The sequence below is a fragment of the Prenolepis imparis genome, unplaced genomic scaffold (assembly GCF_030444845.1).
Source record: "Prenolepis imparis isolate NDT839.2.m4 unplaced genomic scaffold, iyPreImpa1.0 SCAF_4, whole genome shotgun sequence".
Taxonomy (NCBI): Eukaryota; Metazoa; Arthropoda; class Insecta; order Hymenoptera; family Formicidae; genus Prenolepis; species Prenolepis imparis.
In genome coordinates, this window is record NW_028141162.1 from 3,899,565 (window position 1) to 3,920,069 (window position 20,505).

The 20,505-nt window shown below is 39.3% G+C and overlaps 2 protein-coding genes across 17 annotated transcripts in view; one reads left to right on the forward strand and one right to left on the reverse strand.

Moving 5' to 3' along the window:
* The first annotated feature begins 687 nt into the window (after window positions 1–687).
* On the forward strand, window positions 688–7,052 carry LOC145935118 (uncharacterized). Of its 2 annotated transcripts, XR_014425168.1 has the most exons (6): window positions 688–872; window positions 1,109–1,552; window positions 1,644–1,881; window positions 1,989–2,057; window positions 2,100–2,170; window positions 2,255–7,052. XR_014425168.1 is itself a non-coding variant. In XM_083036221.1 (5 exons), exons 2-3 carry the CDS (start codon window positions 1,237–1,239, stop codon window positions 1,706–1,708), a joined length of 381 nt encoding a protein of 126 aa, XP_082892347.1. In that variant the 5' UTR covers window positions 688–872; window positions 1,109–1,236; the 3' UTR covers window positions 1,709–1,881; window positions 1,989–2,170; window positions 2,255–7,052. The 2 variants fall into 2 exon arrangements, 1 of the variants encoding a protein (XP_082892347.1); XM_083036221.1 differs by having other exon boundaries at window positions 1,989–2,170.
* Smr (nuclear receptor corepressor smrter) overlaps window positions 6,861–20,505 on the reverse strand; it is a 92,903-nt gene continuing 79,258 nt past the window's right edge. For 14 of the 15 annotated variants that reach the window (XM_083036206.1, XM_083036204.1, XM_083036205.1 and 11 more), the window contains 7 exons: window positions 13,629–13,940; window positions 12,829–13,202; window positions 12,433–12,714; window positions 11,584–12,058; window positions 9,172–11,381; window positions 8,896–9,080; window positions 6,861–8,560 (listed from right to left, as the gene is read on the reverse strand). In XM_083036206.1, coding sequence (XP_082892332.1) covers window positions 7,849–8,560; window positions 8,896–9,080; window positions 9,172–11,381; window positions 11,584–12,058; window positions 12,433–12,714; window positions 12,829–13,202; window positions 13,629–13,940 — 4,550 coding nt within the window. In that variant the 3' untranslated portion in view covers window positions 6,861–7,848. The remainder of the gene's footprint in view (window positions 8,561–8,895; window positions 9,081–9,171; window positions 11,382–11,583; window positions 12,059–12,432; window positions 12,715–12,828; window positions 13,203–13,628; window positions 13,941–20,505) is intronic. The other variant, XM_083036216.1, reaches the window with a different exon arrangement.

The following is a 20,505-nucleotide window of genomic DNA, read 5'->3' on the forward strand; positions in this document are numbered from 1 at the left end:
TCTGTTGACGCTGGCGTGAAAACAGCCTAGCGTCCAAGTTACAACTATGACAAGCGTCTCGTTCTTCGTTCTCTAAAAGTTGAACAAATCAAACTTTTTCTTCTTCGTCACAAATCAGATCACGTGATCAATTAGACGCTAGCGACAAATTGATAGTGAAATCGCATCCTTATATTAAAATTAAATCAAACGTTAACTAATTAACTTCACTTCGCTCACCGGTATATACAAAGTGCAACTAACGCATTTGATATACAACTGACAATGAGATTAAATTAAATTAACGCTTAAACTGACGCTACAAATATTTGATCGATCAATCGGGATGGAGAAATCCTTATCTCTTTCGCTCTGATCAATCAAATGATTCAAATGATAGAAATGATTGAAAAATTCACGTGCCATAACAGTAGGAAGGAGGAATAAAAACACGGCCCACAGACGTAATAAAATACGTACATGGAACATCAGCCACCGATATGCGCGCGCGTTCGACTTTAACCTTCAAGTGGCGCTGCGTCACGTGGTCGCGCGGCGGTCGGAATTCGGCGGCGCGGAGTGGGGGTGAGTGGTGGGGGGATGCGCGCGCGGCGCACGGCGCACCCCCCACCACTCACCCCCACTCCGCGCCGCCGAATTCCGACCGCCGCGCGACCACGTGACGCAGCGCCACTTGAAGGTTAAAGTCGAACGCGCGCGCATATCGACACGCGCTCTCTCCTTCTCGCCGTAAGCTAATCGACGAATCACAGTCGAGCCACAGTATACTTACATACAGTAGGGACCGACATAATGGAGGTTAATGCGGGTTGAGAATTGATAAAATAGAATTTTGCCCGCATAGAACGCGCTTTTTCAGGAAGCTGCTACATGTAATTAATATTATATATTAACAATTTTCGCTTTTCTTTTCACTGGATAATATTTTGAAGAATATTGGCGGGAGTCTGTGTACGGGAAAGCACGTGTCAAACACGTTTTCACGCGTGTTTTTACTAGGTTTAGACAATTGTTTTGGTCAAATACTTGATCAAGGATTCGTCAAATACTCAACTACTGTTTATGATAACAAGAATAATTTGATGACTATTTTTTTTTTCTTTCGCAGAAGAAGCATTGAAGAAGAAGGCACGGAGGAAGAGTTTGCAAATCTTGCGGAAGATGAGAGACTTTTAAAACTGTCATAATTCGTCGAGGACATTATTATTCATCATATAGAACAATACATCTATTGGCATGTGGCATCAGGGTTCTGGAAAAAATTCGAGAATGCAGAAGACGGCCAACAGGGAATTGTTCAAGCCTGCTGTCGATGATCTGTACATTATGTTCACGGAGTTTCTACTTGTTCTAAAAATGTTGGAATATATAAGACAGAACAAGGATGCAGCTATGGATCTATCAAGCGCCGAAAATGATATGGAAGGACGATTCAAGCTCATCGTCAGAGCTACGTTGTTGAATCAATTACTACTGTATCATGAATATACTATAGAGCGTATCTATAAAATTGTCATCATTGTATTCTGCAATTCAGACAACTCGTTGCAAGGTAAATATTCATCTCAGTACATTCACACTTGCGATTTATTTAATACTTATGAGATATATACAGAAATATATATATATATGTTTTAAAACAGATATATCAATTAATCGGAGATCCAGTGCATTGGATGTATCCAGAGAGTCGACAAGTGTTAGCTAAATGATTGTTTAGACGTTTTACGAGACAAATAGAAAATTAATTGAGCTGAAATTATTGGAGTCTCGTAGGAAATTACACTCATACATCGATAATTCATATTCGTATCAAGAATCATGTGATTCAAAAAACATGCGACAACATTTGACAAGTCATAATAGATTTCATTAGAAAACGTATGTGAACGTTTTTATCTCTCTCTTTTTATTAATCTGATATAATTTATAATAATATTTATAATAATGAGAGTTATACGTATGATGTAATATTTTATTTTTTACAGTGGCTTGAAACTTGTCATGATTTAGGGGATTTAAAATCTATTCTGGTGGTTTTTCGAAAACGGTACTAAGTAAGTGATGAAATGCGTAGTGCCATAAATAAATTTAAATAGTAATTATCTCTATTTTTTGTATGAAACATACACCAAGATATGGATCGATCATCTGTTCAACATAATAATAGGTACAAATATCATATATATATATAATTTATATATATTTTATTCATAAGAACATGTGTTTGTATGTTATATATACTTTTTTCTAGAATATCTTGAGTCACAACCTGCGGTGAATGATCTGAATCTGCCTGGAAAGAACGGATCAATGGAAAGACTTTAGGAATTTTCAGAAAGCGATTGAAACGAGACTCTCACATCACGGCGTGAACATCCTATCTACGCTATTGTTCGATTTCTTCTCTAAAATTGGCCGTATTAAAACGAATCGAGTTCGTATTTTATACTATTTTTCGGAAGAGATGAGGCAATGAGAAAATACTTGTTATTATAACGGAGGTGATTTTTATTTCAACAAAAATAACAATTTACATTGAACTGTTTTGATAATAATATTATCGTGTATGCTACATCTGTAGTTTTTACTGTAGGCGTGGTATGCTCTCGCTCGCTATAATTAATTTTCAGTTACTTTGTTTTTTCTTTTAATTAATCGCATTAACAGAGCGTGTGTTCGTGGATAATAATCACGTTTTGTTAGATAGAGTGTTTCGCTTCTTTTTCTCGTCTTTCTTTTCTTCCTTTTTTTTTCTTTTTTTATTCCTTTAGTTCGACGTTCCGCGATCGCGCCATATGCATTCATTATCATTCATTATCATTATTGATGTTATTATTATTATTATTAATATTATTATGATACAACAATTGGGAGGGAGCTGTGTGTACCTCGGCGTTATCATATTACTATATACAGACTTCGTCTTCTTCCGCGTACGTCGTAAAGGGATCGAACAATGGACACACCGAACAAATTAATTGATCATCTTTCCTCAACGTGTCACAAAGTGAGTGTGTAGGTACATATACACGCGACAATTTTCGCGCTTCTACGTCGCCTAAAACTCTAGTCTAGATGATAGCACGGTAGCTACAGCGATAAAGTTCGCTTCGTCGTTTCTTTGCTACGGAGAACGCGTCTTGCTCTTTCTCTCTCTTTGTTCCTTTTTAAGAAAAACATCATCGGGGTGTTTCGCCTTTCTTTTCTTATTCGTTTTTTTTTTTTTATTATACAGTACCGGAAGTCGCTTTAGGTGATTTCTTCAAAGAATCACAAATGCGATCGCAAAAATTTTTTTTCCAAACACTCGAGGAAATTGATCTAAATTTTCTGACTAAATGTGATTATAATTACATATTATAGTTATATTGTATATTTATATATTTTGAAAATATATTTTATAATATATTTCACACAATATTTAAATTCCCCGAATTAGTAAGAGCCAGACACAGATATAGTAATATGTAAGAGTTTTATGGAAAATGAATTTTTCTTGAAACTAATAGCGAATTTGGTTGGATGCATTAGTGTACACTGTATTAGGGTGCTCATTAAGAGCTATATACACTTCAGTAATTAAAACAGATAATTGTTATTAAAATAGTGCTAGAAAAATATCGGAATAAAATACAAAGAAAAATCCTCATTTAGTGATTCTGATTCGATAGTTTTCTGTTTTTTTAAAAAGGGATTCGTTAAAAATACATCTAGAAATGAGATTTATTTAGTCACTTGGTATCGCATTTTAATATTTAATTTCAAGAAAAATAAATTTTCCTGGAAACTTACGCACTATTATCCCAGTTTGATTCTGCCTGGTCCGAATTAAAATTGTTTTTTTACACGAGAATAGAGTATCAATTTCTTTACTTAATATATTTATAATATATTTTTAAATATTATAAATATATTGCATATAACAATAATTGAATACTAACATGCAGTTTTTTAAATTTTGGTTTCAAGGATAATATTGATGCTATCAAACGTAATAGGTTTTTTTTAAAGAAAATTTACTTAATTATAGAATTTCCTCAAACGCTCGATAAAGCAAATTATAGATCTCCATACATTGAATCCTTTGAATGTTCCTTTCTTCCTCAGTTATCTCTTAAATTCGCAAAAGAGAGTGAAAGAGAAAGGCAGAGCGACAGAGTTAATTGAGAAACGTGAAAAAATTGCCTGCGCAAAAATCGAGCCGACGAAAGACCCATCTCGAAAATCTTTCTCTTTCTCTATATATATTTATATATGTATATACCAACGAAAGGGAGTTCGGTATACATGTCATATCATATGTACACGCCGATTTTTTTTCTCTCCAAGCGCGGAATTTGTCATTCCTCTGTACGTGCGTATATATGTATGTATAATTAGTTGTGTAGGGTGTATTTCGCACTCTATATAAACACGTAAACCTGTCTATCATATACGCGTGTTGCTCCTATAAGGTCAAAGAGTATCTCAAACAGGAAATCGCGTCCAAAGTGATGCGGCTCCAGATGCTACGATAAATTTGGCTCTTTACATTATAAACGAGATGTAGATAGTAACATAAATACGCGAGAAACAATAGATTTTTTTATAAAATACAATTGCTTGCGATATCATCCCTCGAACGTTTGAAAATTTTCTTCTTTTAGAATCCTTTCAGATGCCATTGAGTTCCATAAAAGTTCCACTGAATTAAACTGGACTGGACTGGACTCGCATCACCTCTTCGGGGTGCAATTGCTGAACGAGGGACGCGTCATCTTTTGTGTATGTATGTATGTGTGTGTGTCGCTCAGGTACTATACGAGAAGGAAAAGAAACGTGACACGCCGAGGACATTTCTCTGAACAAGAAGTGCGAAGATCGAGCCACATCCGACTGTCTTGTTATTGTGAATGTTATATCAGGCTAACTAGATTAATTCGCCTCTCTGTAGTGTGTAGGATGTGTATGTGTGTATATATATATGATCTCTATCCATTCTTTACCTATATATTCTGGAAGCATTTGACAATTTTGTCGGGACCTCGGCAATTATTTTATACAATGAAGGTAAATCCTCGTAAAGATGCGCGTCTTCGTGATACGGCTGTAAAGATTCACCGATTCAACTTTATGCAAGAGACAAAAAGAATCGGCGTGCTGCGTTCTTACGAGCTCCCCTTGCTAAAGAAGGCGAAAGGAGAAGAGAAGAGAGAAGAGAAAGAAAAGAGAGGCGAGAGAATATTAAAAAAAAATGATAATCTATATAACGGAGAATATATGTACGCTCGTTGTACGGTCGAGGATGCGAAGGAAAGCGACAAGTATGAATGAAGTGAGAATGTGATCGCCCGATCGCCGGCGTACGAATGGAGGCAGTCGTCTTTGTACAGTGAATCTCTGTAGAGTCTTGGTATCTCAGTCGCCGCGCGAAACAATGCAGAATATATATATATATATATATATATATATATATATATATAATTTATTTATTTATATTATAATCGTAGCGGAATCCGGCAGAAGCGGCGAATAACGCGTTAAAAGAAATCATTTTTCGCGACAATATTTCTCTTGCGCGAATTCGTTTTTTGCAATGGGTCGCGATGACGAAGAAACAAAGGCGCGGATCGCAAGACAGTTGAAGCTACAAGTATAAAATTAGGCTGTATAAAAAATATGTAAATGTATGTATTTGTGTGTGTTGTGTGTGTGTGGTATGTGCGTGTTTATCTGTGTGTCGTGTATGTGTATTTTGATAGTTAAAACGTATATATTCGGATGCGTTTTTTGAAACACAGATGAAATAAATCTACATCCAATTTCGCTTTTATGAATGATAACTCCATCAATTTTTAATTCGCCTGTTATAATCTGTTTCGCTGTCGTTTATTAATAAGATAGTTCGGGAGGGAAGTTCTTCCCCTAAAATCAGTTCGTGGCTGTTCTAAACCCCTAAATGCTAACTACGTCGATTTATCTCTAAACCTAAACTCCTTATACGATAGCATGAGTACGGATATAATCTAGCCATTATTTGCTCAACTTAGAAATTAATATTATATACTATATACAACACTTATAATTATGATTTTTTTTCCGTTTTCTTAAATTCACCTCATCAAGAAGAAGAGAACGATCTCGAAAGTTGATTTCTCGTCGCTAATAAATTGATTCTCTGTGGCACCTCTTGTACCAGAATACATTGTACGGCATCTTCTTTGAAAAATTCAACATATTCTTCCATGCTTTCTTTCTCTTTTTCTTTCTTTCTTACTCTCTTTCTCTACTCCCCTCTCTCTTTCATTCTCAGATCAGACTATACGCTACGCTTTGCACTGGTATGTAACACAGTTGAACCTATTAATCCCAGATACATCACAGACTCATTCCAAATAAAAACACGCACGCCCTCATCAGCGTTGTATATCATTATCGCTTAACAATTACATATTACTTTTCATTTATGTACAAAAGAAGCGTCTGTATTGTGAACATGGGAGATATATACATATATATATATATGCATGTATGTATATATATATATATATATGTATATAGATATATGTATAGCCCTAGACGTTCCACAGATTGAATGCTTGCGCGCACATCAGCATCTTCTCACGCGGACTGACCAAGTCAAAGTAGAAAATAATAATTCACCTCGATCATACACGATAAAAGCCTCGCGCACTCGGTATATTAGTTACATACGCGAAATAAGAATAGATATATCGAATTCGTTTTCTCTTCCTTTTTCTTTTCTTTCGCGACACCAAACGCTAACGTACACATATGCATTTGCAAGTATCGAAAAACATAAAAAATGGAAAATACATATTATAGGCGCACGTTATTTAACGATTATATATGTATGACGATCTTATCCCCCCCCCCCCCCCCCGTAGGGTTTCTCTTCCTTCAACTATCGCGTTTGCCAAAAATTCTTCTAAATTAAAATCCGAACCATGTATAATCGCGAGAATTAAAAAAGAAAACGGGCCCATTAAGATCACGACGATAAAATGTAACCTGTTCACGTTGACACAATATATATTTATTTATACATATTTAGTATCCGGCATTATAAATTATTTATATATATATATATGTGTGTGTGTGTTAAGTATGTATATATGTATGTGCATATGGCACATATATATATACATATATCGCGATAATAACTAATTACTGAATAAAACTATTCGTCGCCATATGTTCAACTGAAAGCCAGCGCAACACCATGAGAAGGCAAAAAATAAAATAAGTATTTTCATCTTGTAAATGTGTCCGCTTCTTCTCTTTGCGTAACGCGGGAATGATTTCCGACTAAAAATACAATGAAATTACAGAGTTCATAAAATAACAACATATATATATATATATATATATATATATACACACATATACGCGATTTCATTTAAAACATCATACTTGTTATCTGCATTTGCCTCGTTGGAGATCGCGATTTCTCTCGATAAATATACATGTATATAAATATAAATATATATATATATATATATATGCACATATACATATATATTTATATATACACATATGTGAATATATATTTTATATATATGCGTATATATAAAAAGAAGAAGTCTCTTAATTTAGATTAGGATTTGGCGATCGATATAAGAAAACGCAGTGCGGCTTTTGCGAGTAAAGCCTTTAAAAGCGTCGACGAATCGTCCAATATAATCAATCATCGTTCAACCGACGATCACCTATATGATTATCCTAGGAAACGTGTATGTTATTCGCATCTCTGCGTAGTATCCGTACAGTATAGTCATCGCGCTAGCGTGTGCCGCTAACGTAAAGAGCCTAATACAGCGCTGAGCGGTTAGACAAAGAAGATTATCAATCCTCGTCCGAGAGCGGCTCGTATTGCGCCGACATCAGGGGCGCCGGCTCGGCCTGCATCTGTTCCGACTTCGTCACGGAGGCGGATGTGGCGGAGGCGGGTGGCGGGGCAGGCGGTGGACCGGTGTGAACTCCTAGGGCGCTGAACGGATAGAAGGTGGTCGTCGCCGCCGGCGCGGGCGGAGGCGGCTGTTCACGGGTCGGTGGTCCTCCCGCGTCGTCTATCATCTCGCCACCGCCGCCGCCGCCGGATGGACTTTTATCCACGCTCCCCGCTCCTCCTTTTTCGTCTTTTTCGCTCGCAACAACCGGGTTGCCGCCTCCCTTTCTGTCGGAGCCCGCGCTCGAGTCGCCGCCGCCGCCGCCGCCAGCCTTGTCGTCCTCGGTGCGCATCACCTCGACAATCTTGTTCTTCACGTAATCGAACGGCGATATTTGATGCGGCTTGCTGGAGGGAGTTCCGGAAGTGGATGTGGCAGTGCTCGGTTCGTAATAGCAATGTCCGTAGTGATTGGCGGTCGTTTCCGGCGGGGAGACCGGCTCGACCGAATGGTATTGTTGCTTTCCCGATGACTGATGTTGTTGCGTCTGTTGTTGTTGCTGCTGCTGCTGCTGTGCGACGCGTATTATCTGACGCTCGTCCCCGGTCTTCACCGAGTCTGGCTCGTTATGTTTCCGTCTCTTCCATTGATCATCGGAGATTGGATATCTGTCGTTTCGAAGAAATAGAAAAGAAAAGGTTCGCGTTATTTATCGAATATATTCTTCGATAAATAATTGCATTGCGGTTGGAAAAAGAGATTGTTATAATTCACAAAAGCTTTCTTTCTCTTTTCTTGCAACAATTGAAATTATAGATTTGGATTTTTCGTAAATTCACATTCTCTCTAGAAAATAATTGATAAGATTGAATAAATCAAATTAGAAAAATTTATAAGGTTTAAACTTGACAATTCTGTCTTGCAAAAAAATGAATTTTTTTTTATCAACAATAATATAAATAATCACGAGTTAAACAAACTGCTTGCTCTGAACGAAGCTTACCCGTAAGATCTATATGACGTGTGAGGTGGGCCATAATCTTTAGATATAATGTGCTCGACGTGCTCGCCGAGAGTCATCGCTTTACTGCAGCCACTTCCGTTGCCGCTTGCGCCACCGCCGCTCCCTTCACTGGCGGGACTATGGGCTATGCCATTAGGTTCTTGCGGAGTTTCGCGATGAAAACCCTACAAAAAAAAAAAAAAAAAAAGAACAGCAAAATGAGATTGCGATAATCGTGCGATAAATTGGAGAAAGAAAAGAAACGTTCATCTATACCTGGAAAAGACGATCGCCAGCACGCGTCGGTTGATTGCTCGAAGAACTTCCACTAGCATTATCGACGCCCTGATTGATTTGATGCGTGATGATAGCGTCTATCAGACTGGCGGCTGTCAGAGTCGACGATGTGTCGTTCTGCTGACTGGAGGATTGACTCTGTCGCGATGATTGTTGCTGCTGCTGCTGAGATTGTTGAGACTGCTGGAGCCGAGAGGACTGCGAGAATCCGCTGCTCAATAGTCTCGACGAATCTCGGTCGAGCTGCTGCTGCTGCTGATCTCTGAATAACTGCGCGGCAATGTGTCTTCTCTCGATTTCCATACGTTGCTGCTGAATGTGCTGCTGGATCTGCTGCTGCTGCTGGATCTGCTGCTGCTGCTGCAAATGCACCAGATCCCGCTCACGATGCGCTTGCTGCACGGCCAGACGCTCGGTGTGCTGTTGGATCTCCTTTTCGCGTTGTTGTTGAATAGCGAGTCTCTGTTCTTGCTGTTGTATCTCTTTCTCGCGTTGTTGCTGCACGGCCAATCGGTGCTCGTGTTCTTTCTCGCGTTGCGCGGCTGCCGCCGCCATTTGTTGATGAATCTCCTTCTCTCGTGCTTGATGTATTGTAATAAGTCGAATCTGCTCGTGCTGAATATCCTTTTCTCGAATCTGTAGACGGGTATGCTCGACGTGCATATCCTTTTCCCGCTGCTGCGCGAGACGGTGTTCTTGCTGCTGAAAGTCCTTCTCGCGGTGCTGATGATGTTGTTGCACCGCGAGACGGTGCTCCAACTGCTGCAATTCCTTCTCGCGATGTAGACGATGTTCCTCCTTCTCTCGCAAATGAACAATATCGCGTTCCCTCTCCCGTTCACGTTGATGCTGCGCGAGTCTGTGCTCGGCCATACGATGCTCCTGCAGCCGTATCTCTTGTTCACGAAACGCGCGATTGTTATCATAACGATCAGCCAATAGACGATCTGCCATCGTCTTACCGAGACCCTCGTGACCACCACTGCCCGACGAGGCCGGATGACCGTGTGGATGTGGCACTGGCAGAGTAGGTTGCTTAATCGCTACCTCCACCAAGCTGTTTAATGCATCATGCGATTGCTGCGGTGGATAATGCAACTGCTTCTGCGGATTGTGCCTTTGAATAACACCTTGTCGCGGCTGCGTATGCGTCTGAGGAGGTGGAGGCGGCGTGCTGGCGTAATAGAGGGTTGACGATGGTGGTGGTGGCGGTTCGCTCTTACCTATCATCTCGCTGGTGACGGACGCGCCAGCGCTACCACCACCACGAGTGAGTTGATTCATCTGCTGACTGGTATAATAGTCATTTATGATGATCTGTCTAGACATTTGCTGTTCCGTCGTGTAGTTGGGCGGCAGCCGCCCGGCGGTGGAGTAAGAGTTATACTGACTGCCACTGTGACTCACCACCACAGCCGATGATGTCGCTTGACTTGCATGGCCCTGTCCTGGCGGTGGTGGCAGTACATTGCCGCTACCCGTAACGGGCGAGTGTCGAATGGTACCTCGATGATAATCGTATATGGGTGTGCCGCGTTTGTGCTCCGCAAACGGAAGAACCGGTGTGCCCTGAGTGATAGAGCCCCCTCCGGTCTCCTTCGGTGGCCCCGGACCGGTGGAGCTGGTGTTGATGGCGCCGCCACCACGTTCGCTGACGTTCGCAGCGGCGCTTACCGGCGGATTGCCGGGCGGCGTCATTTGCCGCAACAGACCCTCGTAACGCGTCGTGGACACAGGCGTACCATGCGTGATGGAACCACTCTTGTGCCCCGGCGTGCCCATGCTGCCGAGTTTCGGCGACAGCTTGGGATGAGGTTGCGGCACGGATGGCACTTTGTTCATCTTCGGCGTGATGGATGCTTGCGGTCGCGGCGTCGAAGCGTAGACCAGCGGACTTTTCGCGTTACGTCCCTGCTCGAGATGAGGCGTGGAGTGAGGATGATAGTACGCTCCCGGCGGCGGTTCCGGTCGATAGATGAGTGTCGGCGGCTTGTGAAGTTGAAGCGAATGATTGTAATCCTGTTGTAATCGTGGCTTCTTGATACTCAAATCCAGCGTGCCTTCTGTTTCTCGGAGCGCTTGTTGCACTTGCATGACAACCAAACCTTCCTTAGGCAGTAGATCCGAGGATGAAGCTTGACTACTAGGCGTAGCGGGCGGGCAAGGAGTAATAGTAGCTTGCATCTGACCTAGAGCAGAAGAAGATAAACCATGAATTTTTTTAAAATTGCAGGACAAAAGAATGGATCGATTATTTGTAAAATTTATTACATTTTAAATGCAACATCACATATTTAAGATGCCTTTCAAAAATAGACAATAGTTTTATCTTGAATATATTTTTTATAAGAATTTTGAATACATAAGAAATAACGATATTGATAAACTTACCGATCTGCTGTGGGCTAGGGGCAGATCGATGGCCATGATGAGGTCCCGATACAACAGAAAGTGTCGCTAGATTCGAATCTCTGTTGGACAACGCCGTGTTCGTCATACTCGAGGATGGTTTATAACCGCGAACGTACGTTATGTCATTGCGATGATCTGTTTTCAAGATACTGGATATCGTCGGTGTACCGGAACTGTTAGATGCGGACGAGCCGCCATCGGCCGGACTATTGGGAGTGCGTTTTAATTGCATCTCGATAACGCCTAGCATGAGATCTTTGACAGTAAGTGGATTCGAATTACTCGTCGTTGAAGGAGGCGAGTGTGCTGTGACAGATGATGGCTGCTGATGTTGACTCTGTTGTTGGCTCTGTTGTTGCAACGACGCTGCGTTGCCGCCGCTGGCGGTTGTCATAGTCACCACAACACTGCCATTATCTAAGTCAGCACCTCCCTGACCTTCGTCCGCCGTCTCCTGAAACAATTAGCGCACCTCTATCAGACGGCCCTATCGTACAAAAATATTATTTTATAATTTGTTTCTCAACTTTAGGATGTTGTTATATCAAACGTCAATAATAAGATTAACACGTATGCGTTTAAAGTATTATAAAAAAATATCTTAATAAATATCTTTATTAACAACATTGGTAATTAAAAATTTGCCATTATTAATAGATATTTGTAATTCAATATATCTTAGTGTACATAATTTCTTAATATTATAGGATTAAATGTCTAATGGCATAGGCACTTAAAAAAAACCTGTGATGGCTACATAATGTTTTTGTACCATCTATAACAAGGTAAATTAAAACTTAGGGAAAAAGCTAAAGAGCTTCGTCTTACCGTGGCAGAACTGTCATAATCCTCCCTAGCACCACCGGATGTAACGGCAGCGCCTCCGCTGCTGGAAGACTGATGAGACGATCCGGCAGGCGGAACAAGTGATACTACGGCTACGTCCACCAGTTTGTCGCCGAGCTTTTCCAACGATCCAAGCTCGCTAGGACGCTGAAAAGATAACGACGATGTCGCCGTAGAGCCACCGCTCGGTATCACTGATGCGTTACTACCCGTCATGGTGGTCGCTGGACTTCCTGCACTGGCGGTGTCACTCGAGTCGTGAACCTGGCGAAAGAGAAAGAGAACATGAAGAAGAGAGAAAAAAATAACACATTTATAGACATCAAACAAGAATAAACTGAAAAAAATTTTAATAATTTGTATAAAACAAAAACTTACAGCTAGTTCGTCGCAACTACTAGTACTACTTCCGCTCTCCTCCTCGTCGGTCACGTACGGCGGCCTTCGTTCCTCGCCTAACAATGTATAATACTCGCTGACAACTTGATCGAAACTCAATTTCTTTCGGTAAGCGAAATAATAGCTCTTGCACTGCTGACTCGTCTTGCCGGGTATTTGCTCAGCGATCTTCGGCCAGTTGGTGCCATATTCTCGAAGCGCTTTGCGAAGCAGTTCCAGTTCCTCGTCCGTCCATTGGCGCGCATCGGCACCATCCTCGGACGCTTCGGTACCACCGGTGAGATGCGGCGCCAATCGGCGCGATATACGGCTGAAGCAAGCTGAGCAGCATTTCGTCGCATTATTTGGTATCTCTGAAATAAACAATATAAACGATACATTAGCTATGAAGTACGTATATAATATTTATCTCTCTCTCTCTCTCTCTCTCTCTCTCTCTCTCTCTCTCTCTCTCTCTCTCTCTCTCTCTCTCTCTCTCTCTCTCTCTTATTACATTTATGAAACTTAAACAAAATATAAAGGCGCAATCATTTGAAATCCTATGGCACATAAAATCAGAAACAAGAACTTACTAAAAGATAAGCGTGTCTTTAATAATAAATGTATAATAAAATATTAAATAAATAATTGTTAAATAATATATATAATAATTAATGCAACACATAATTGAGTATAATCAATTTACACTATAAATATCTTTATAAATATCATAATAAGTATTCATTGTGAATGTATATATATAAATATAAAAATGATTGATATGATATAAACACACTCACGGAATTCTTGAGCGATCGGCTCGCGGATCTCCAGCGGTAGATCGAGCCATTTGGAGGGCAACGCTCTCAGCCGCTTTATCCTGGACTTGGAGCTGTTTAAATTCGGACATCCGGGCAAGGGACAGGTGGTGTAACGTCCTCGGACGGCCTTGCACCTGCAGGTGTTGCAGACGCGCGCACCAGCCGGCACCTGATCCTCCCGCAGACCGTATTGCGACGCTTGGCTGCGCGGCAACGCGCGACTGTGCGCGCTACCCTCGACGACGCTTTGACATACCGTGCAAGCGTGAGGTCCTATCTGCCTGCCGCTCTCTGAAAATGATAATAAAAAAAATTATAGAAACAGTATGTTTATGAAAGAAATTTTGCGTAAAATTACAAAAAATTTTCGGCTGGAGAAGTATGAGAAGATTAGAAAAGGCAGCACTTATAGAGGATCCTTTTAATAAGTTATTAGATTTTATTTAATATTATACAGGGTCCCAGAATTAGCACATCACCTGTTAATAGCAGATTCCTGAGATCATTTGGAGACAATTTTTCCTCAGCGAAAATGTCGAGGAAGGCCATCATTTTTTGCACGTTCTCAATTTTTGCCATGTATCATGTATCTTTCTAAGCCTTAAATTAAAATTCTATTAAAGTAGGCTCTACTTGAAATTAATTGAAGAATGTGGTTTTGTTAATATTTTACTTCCACAAAGGCTTAGTTTACGAAAAACCCTTTATTTTCAATCGTTTATAACTCGAAAATTATTGGTGCCTCGACATTTTCGCTGAGGAAAAATCGTCTCCAAATGATCCCAGGAATCTGCCATTAACAGGTGCTCTATCTGCTAATTCTGGGACACTCTGTAAAATAAAATTTATTAAGAAAAATTTAGAAAAAATGGTAGTCTATCGCATAGATATTTAACTTCTCGAGCTAACAATAAGATTATTATTGTTCTATTGAGATATTATAATTTTAATTAAAATATTTTATTATAATGAAGAATTTTATTATATTATCACTATATATTATCATTATATTTATTTGTAGCTAAAGGATCAAATTTAATTACACGATTGTTAATGACCCGAAGATATTACGAGGCGACTTTAAATAATAAAAAAGGAGATGAAATCGAAAATGGATTAAATCGATAAAATTGCAATCGATGGGTGCTTTTACGCAACGAAACACAGTCATATACCGTGTGACAGTGTTACACAGTATCGCTTATATACGTTGCTGGAAAGTAATCACCCCTAATTACGCTTTCTCCACGTAGAAGTAACGATTCCTCTAATCGTCCAACGCTTCGAATCGCGAGCGTGTTTCGCGCTGATACGTCGTGATAGGAATCAAATAAAATATAAAAGCCGAAACGAGCGAAAAACGCAGGTGTCGGCCGCACACACCGCGTGTGTTAGAGTCTATCGTGCGTGTAATTGCGACATGATGCAACACCGTCGCCAAAACGTCAAAGGGGTCGTCTATTGAAACGATTCGGGCAACGCCAACGTGTCTGCGGTCCGCGTGAAATATAAATGCGTGTATATACTGATCGCGAGATACATCAAGCACATATTGATGATGCTCGATCATGTGGCATTTTGTATAGTCAGAGTCAGGGGGTTGAAACGAAATAAAATTTTGATAAAATTCAATGAATGAATATTTTCTTGAATGAATATCTTCTATCTTCAAACTTTCGTTCTTTTATAAATAATATCAAATTGAACGTTTATATATTAGAAATGATTTCTAGAAGGAATATGATATCATCTTTAATAATCGATGCTAGAAAGTATCTTGTATAATTAATATATAATTAAATGTATAATAATAATAATTTTATGTATAATTCGTATTCTGGGGGTATTAGCAATGATACTTGTGATGAACTTTAATGATATGTTTAGTTGGTAAATAGCGATGCTTGAAAATAGAAAGGAATATGATATTTCTCGACGAGAATATTTTGATTCTTGCAGGACATCATTACGTGGTGTTTGGATGTTTTAGTCGACATTTTCGTCAACTCGAGCGTCCACAAACGACATTCGATAAAACGTGTTTGCGCGAAAATAAACGTACAACGTGGCGCAGTGGCTATTTAGAGAATATACTCGCGTTTATCCGCTATGAAATTGAGTAAATATAGTTAATCACGGAGCCGCGGACGGAACTCGAGTGAAAACACGAGGCGGTGCATCGCGGATGAAGCGCAGGGTAGTAAAAGGGCGAGGGAGGGAGAGAGGGATGAGGGAGGAAGTTGGCGCAACGGAAACGGAGCGAGAGACAGTATAATTACTCGGGACTCGGCTATTTAAGGACGCCCAATTAAAAAGTTTTGCCGTTCGTTCTTAGCCTCGCGCAAACGTCGGCGCCGCTCGCTCTCGCTCCTATAAGTAAGATCGCTTTGATAATTCCCACCCTCTTCCGCCTTTTCCGCGAAATTGCGTAAATTTATTCGCCAGTTCGACAATTATCGCGAGATGCGAAATCGTGCACCTAATAATCACAAACTAATAAAACTGCCCGAGCGGAAAAATAAACAGACAAGATATAAATCATAATTAAAATTCAATCATTTTTTTCACGAAACTTATAAAATACCGTCACATTTGCGAGATAACTTTCTTTCACTAGAGATATATAATTCTACGAATATTTAAACGCGAAAACGATGGATTAAATGAGATATACGAAGAGATAACATTTGACGTTTGACGAGTGTTCTTAATAAGATGAAAATGTCACGATGGTCCTAAAGCTAATTTAATTGAGCGAAAATTTGGAATTAAACGATGGTCGCTTGGTGCTTGGCCAATTATTTGGCATTTGGTACTCTTGGGCTCTCTCTCTCTCTCAAAACTCTATCGCGATAAATCGCGGATCCGGAATATTGCGCGTCCACTCTCCGGTGACCTGTCACACGAGCCGCGTCCCACGTGTCTTTCGGATTGTACGCGAGATTATTGTTGACACGGAATTACCAATGACACCGTGCAACGATTGCCAAGAGCCAAGCAGGGCGAGCGAGGGAGAAGGAGCATCTATCTACCTATGAATACCACCGCACCGAATGGAAGAGTCGTGAGGCAGAGAGGAGAGGATAACACGCCGTGCGAGAATATCCGCGACACTGATTGGCAGGTATTCCCGAGAGCGAGAGAAAATCGCTCTCGTAATTCGCACTCGCCCCTAGCCCCGCGATCGACAGGCTGAAATATCCCGTAGCCTAAAGTAGAATACTGCGTCGCGTTCGAAATTTTTCACCACATCTCTCTCTCTCTCTCTCTTTCTTTCCCTTCAAGTATCACGGATGTTCCTCATCATTCGACGATACGCGTCCTTGTAATAGAACATTTCTACCTCGCTATGATTTTTTCACGATTTCGCATCTCCCTCGCTTCGTACGTTCGATGTTTAATATTCAATCTGAATATGTAATGCGATTTTATATTGCTCTAGATTACAGATCAATCTAATATACCTGCGGATATATTCGGAGCAATTTTTTAATTAATAAAACGTATTGCATATTTTATATACTGACACACATTAATAATGCTACTATGTCCAGTCTACGTTTCTCTTTTACGTTTGGGCTTTCCAATTTTAAAAGAAAAATTTTCAAGACAAAGAACATTCTTTACATATTATTCTTATAAATTCACACTAATTTACATTATAAAATAGATTTCTTTTTTCCTACTTTTCTTTCTTTTTAATGATCATATCCTCGACATTTCAATGAGATTTCTCTTGGAATTCGTTCGAACTCGTCTCGCCAAAAGCATGGAGAGCACCTGGATGTCGACCTAAAGTACAAAGCGAATACAATATATCCGCAGAATAACGCGATAACGCGCGTGTCACGTGGAATAATTCGTATAAAGCTCGTTCCCCATACACTCAAAGTGTAATACGCTATACCGGGAGGAAGGAGGGTGAGACCAAACCCAGAGGGTGGATAAAGGAGAGTTAAAACTGGATGAAACGCGTAATGAATAACTTATACAAGAGCCCATTCAATAGAGAACCCATGCGCAGTTATACGCGATATTGCAGTTGGCCGCGATGGGTTAAAACGAGTTAACTCACCATCGGGTAGTTTTGGGTAAATTAAGTTCGAAATGCGAAGTCTTGTGTGTGTTTGCCACATTTACAACTCACGATTTAAAAAACCGAAAGATAAGATTTTTCTCTGGAATTTCTACAACAATTTAATCTTTTGACAGATATCAGCTGGGTGTCGATAAGTATTTTTATTTCGGAAAATTTAATTATTTCTACTCATCAGAATTGAAATAAAAGATATTCTGATATTAAACATCCACAAGGAAAGGAGGAGCGGGCTAATTAATTAAGAGCCAAGCGCGACAAACAAATTATTTTTTCTTGTTAAATATTATTTATTTTGTACGTTTTGATCCTAATTTCGGACCATCTTTGATAACCATCAAATATAGATAAAATAAATTTTATAAAACGTGGATTATGGACTCAAATTCGCAAGTACATCTAATATGGAGTAGAAAAACGTATAAAATAAATAATTTAACAAGAAAGAATAATTTGCACACCGTTAACTGCGCTTGGTTCTTAATTAGCCCGTTTCTCCTTTGCTTGTAGATATTCAATATCAGAGCTTTTTATTTCAATTTTGATAAGTAGAAAAATAATCAAATTTTCTCATATAAATGTTTATCGATACACAGCTGATATCTGTCAAAAAGTTAAATCGACGAAAGAAACTTCAGAGAAAATTCAATAACGATTTTTATAAAGATGTTTCAAACCCAATTCACTGAATATACTTTAATAAATGATACACTTTAGATTTAATTAACTATTAAGAATTATTATTTCCTCTGTCCCGTAATAAGTGGACGTTCTCGAAAAGTTAGAAACGTTTCGAAAGTCCTCGGAAATATTCTGTTTATCGAATTGTGCGCAGAAACATGACTGACGTTTTCTCTTCTCGGCCTCCTCTCATCCTCATCATTCAACCGTTCGAAACAAAAGCCGAAGTCAAATCTCACTCAAACAGTAAATGTTTGAAAAAAAAAAAAAAAAAAATACAATCGCGCGAACGACGGACATTATCTACTACTAATTAAGCTGCTTGATGGCGAAAAGGGTGAACTTGAATATTTTATAGAGGCCATGTCGAGAGAACGTTTTCACCTATGTAATACGAAGGTATATTCAATACAATTCGTCTCCGTTTTCATGATCTCCTGGAACAGTCTACGTAATTATAGTAATTACATCCGTGACTATTCCTAAGATGTTCCCCGAGAATGTGCATGCACTAAATGATGATGCATTAAACAGCGAGTGCGTTCTTTGTGGAAAATCCACAAGCTAGTTTACCGTCGACCAAGGGTGATTGCGTCGTTTCCTCTCGCGAGGATACGCCCAATCAAATATTCCCTTTGACATTTGTGATCTCTCTCTCTCTCTCGTTTCGAAACCAATCTTTCTCTCAATTACCGATTCTCCGATCGCTCTATCTCGATCGAGATATCTGCTTTTCTTAGGACCTATATATGTGAATATTGCATGGAGTATTACATTTACGTTATCATTAATAACGATATGATAGTGGTGCAATTATCTCTCGATCGATCGTGAGAAACCAAGTAAATCCGTTCATCCACGAGGCGAAGTTTTCTTATTTCTTGAAACACAACGCGCGATTCTCTGAAAAACACGTCGATCGACACGATTTGTATAGAAGAGAAAAAGCGGAGGAGTTTAAAGCAAACGTACGGCAAACTAAAAAGGGAGACCGCCGCCCGCGGCGGTCGCTGCGGATTCGCTCGGGGCTGACATTTTTGTATTTATGTATTTATGAGATTTACGCTCGCTCTTCTCTCTGCGCCGCGGCTCCAGCGAGAATGATTAAAAACAAACACGAGCGATTCTTCGCGAGATCTCCCATCCCCGCGCTCGCGACGTCCCGGAACAAAAAGAACCGGCCGATGTATACGGTAATACGTGCCACAAATTCATCGTAATATCTATTGTTAGCGCCAGAACGCAATCTGCGTTGTTGCTTAAAAAGATACAGTTCGAGAGACAAGATATGTAAAAAAAGAAAGGCGTTCTCTTTCCCCAGCAGCATTACGAGAATTTATCCTATCCTAAGAGGAGTGCATATTGTTTGAATCTGCAACAAAATCGCATGCAACGAATTAGTCGACAAATATAAATATAATTTTTTATGAAAAAAATGGGATATTTAAGATGTAAACAAAAATTTGTTTACTAAAATGTACAGTAATTAAGAAAAGCTTTTTTATTTGATTACGATTCAATCAATGGACCACACACGCAAAATTTTGAGATGCAACCAATATTCTCTTCTTTAATTATTTTTTTATTGAAAAATTTATTGACAAAATGACAGAAGAGAAATAATTTTTCAATTTTTTTCTTTTAATGACAAAGTATATTTTCTTGGCAAAATTTAGGTTCAAATAGTAAAGAAATTAATTACAGACAATAAAAAGAAAACTTCTTTATATTTATATTCATTCTTGAGAAATTTTTTTCGTAAATCCATGTAGAAACTAATACTAATACTTTATTTATATTTGTCGAGTAATTTGTCGCAAGCGATTTATTGCATTCATTTCTTGCAAATTCAAAGATATCTACTCTTCTTAATAAAGTTATATTATTAGATCGTTTATCTTAAATTGATACCAATAAACATATTCGTTCCATGATACCAATTGACATATTCGGAAATTATATCGGTAATCATTCCATGATATCAATTGATATATTCAGATACCAATAAATTATTCAGAAATTATATCTATAATTCGAAGAAATAAAATAAAAAATAGTAAACTTTTTATTTTAAAAATA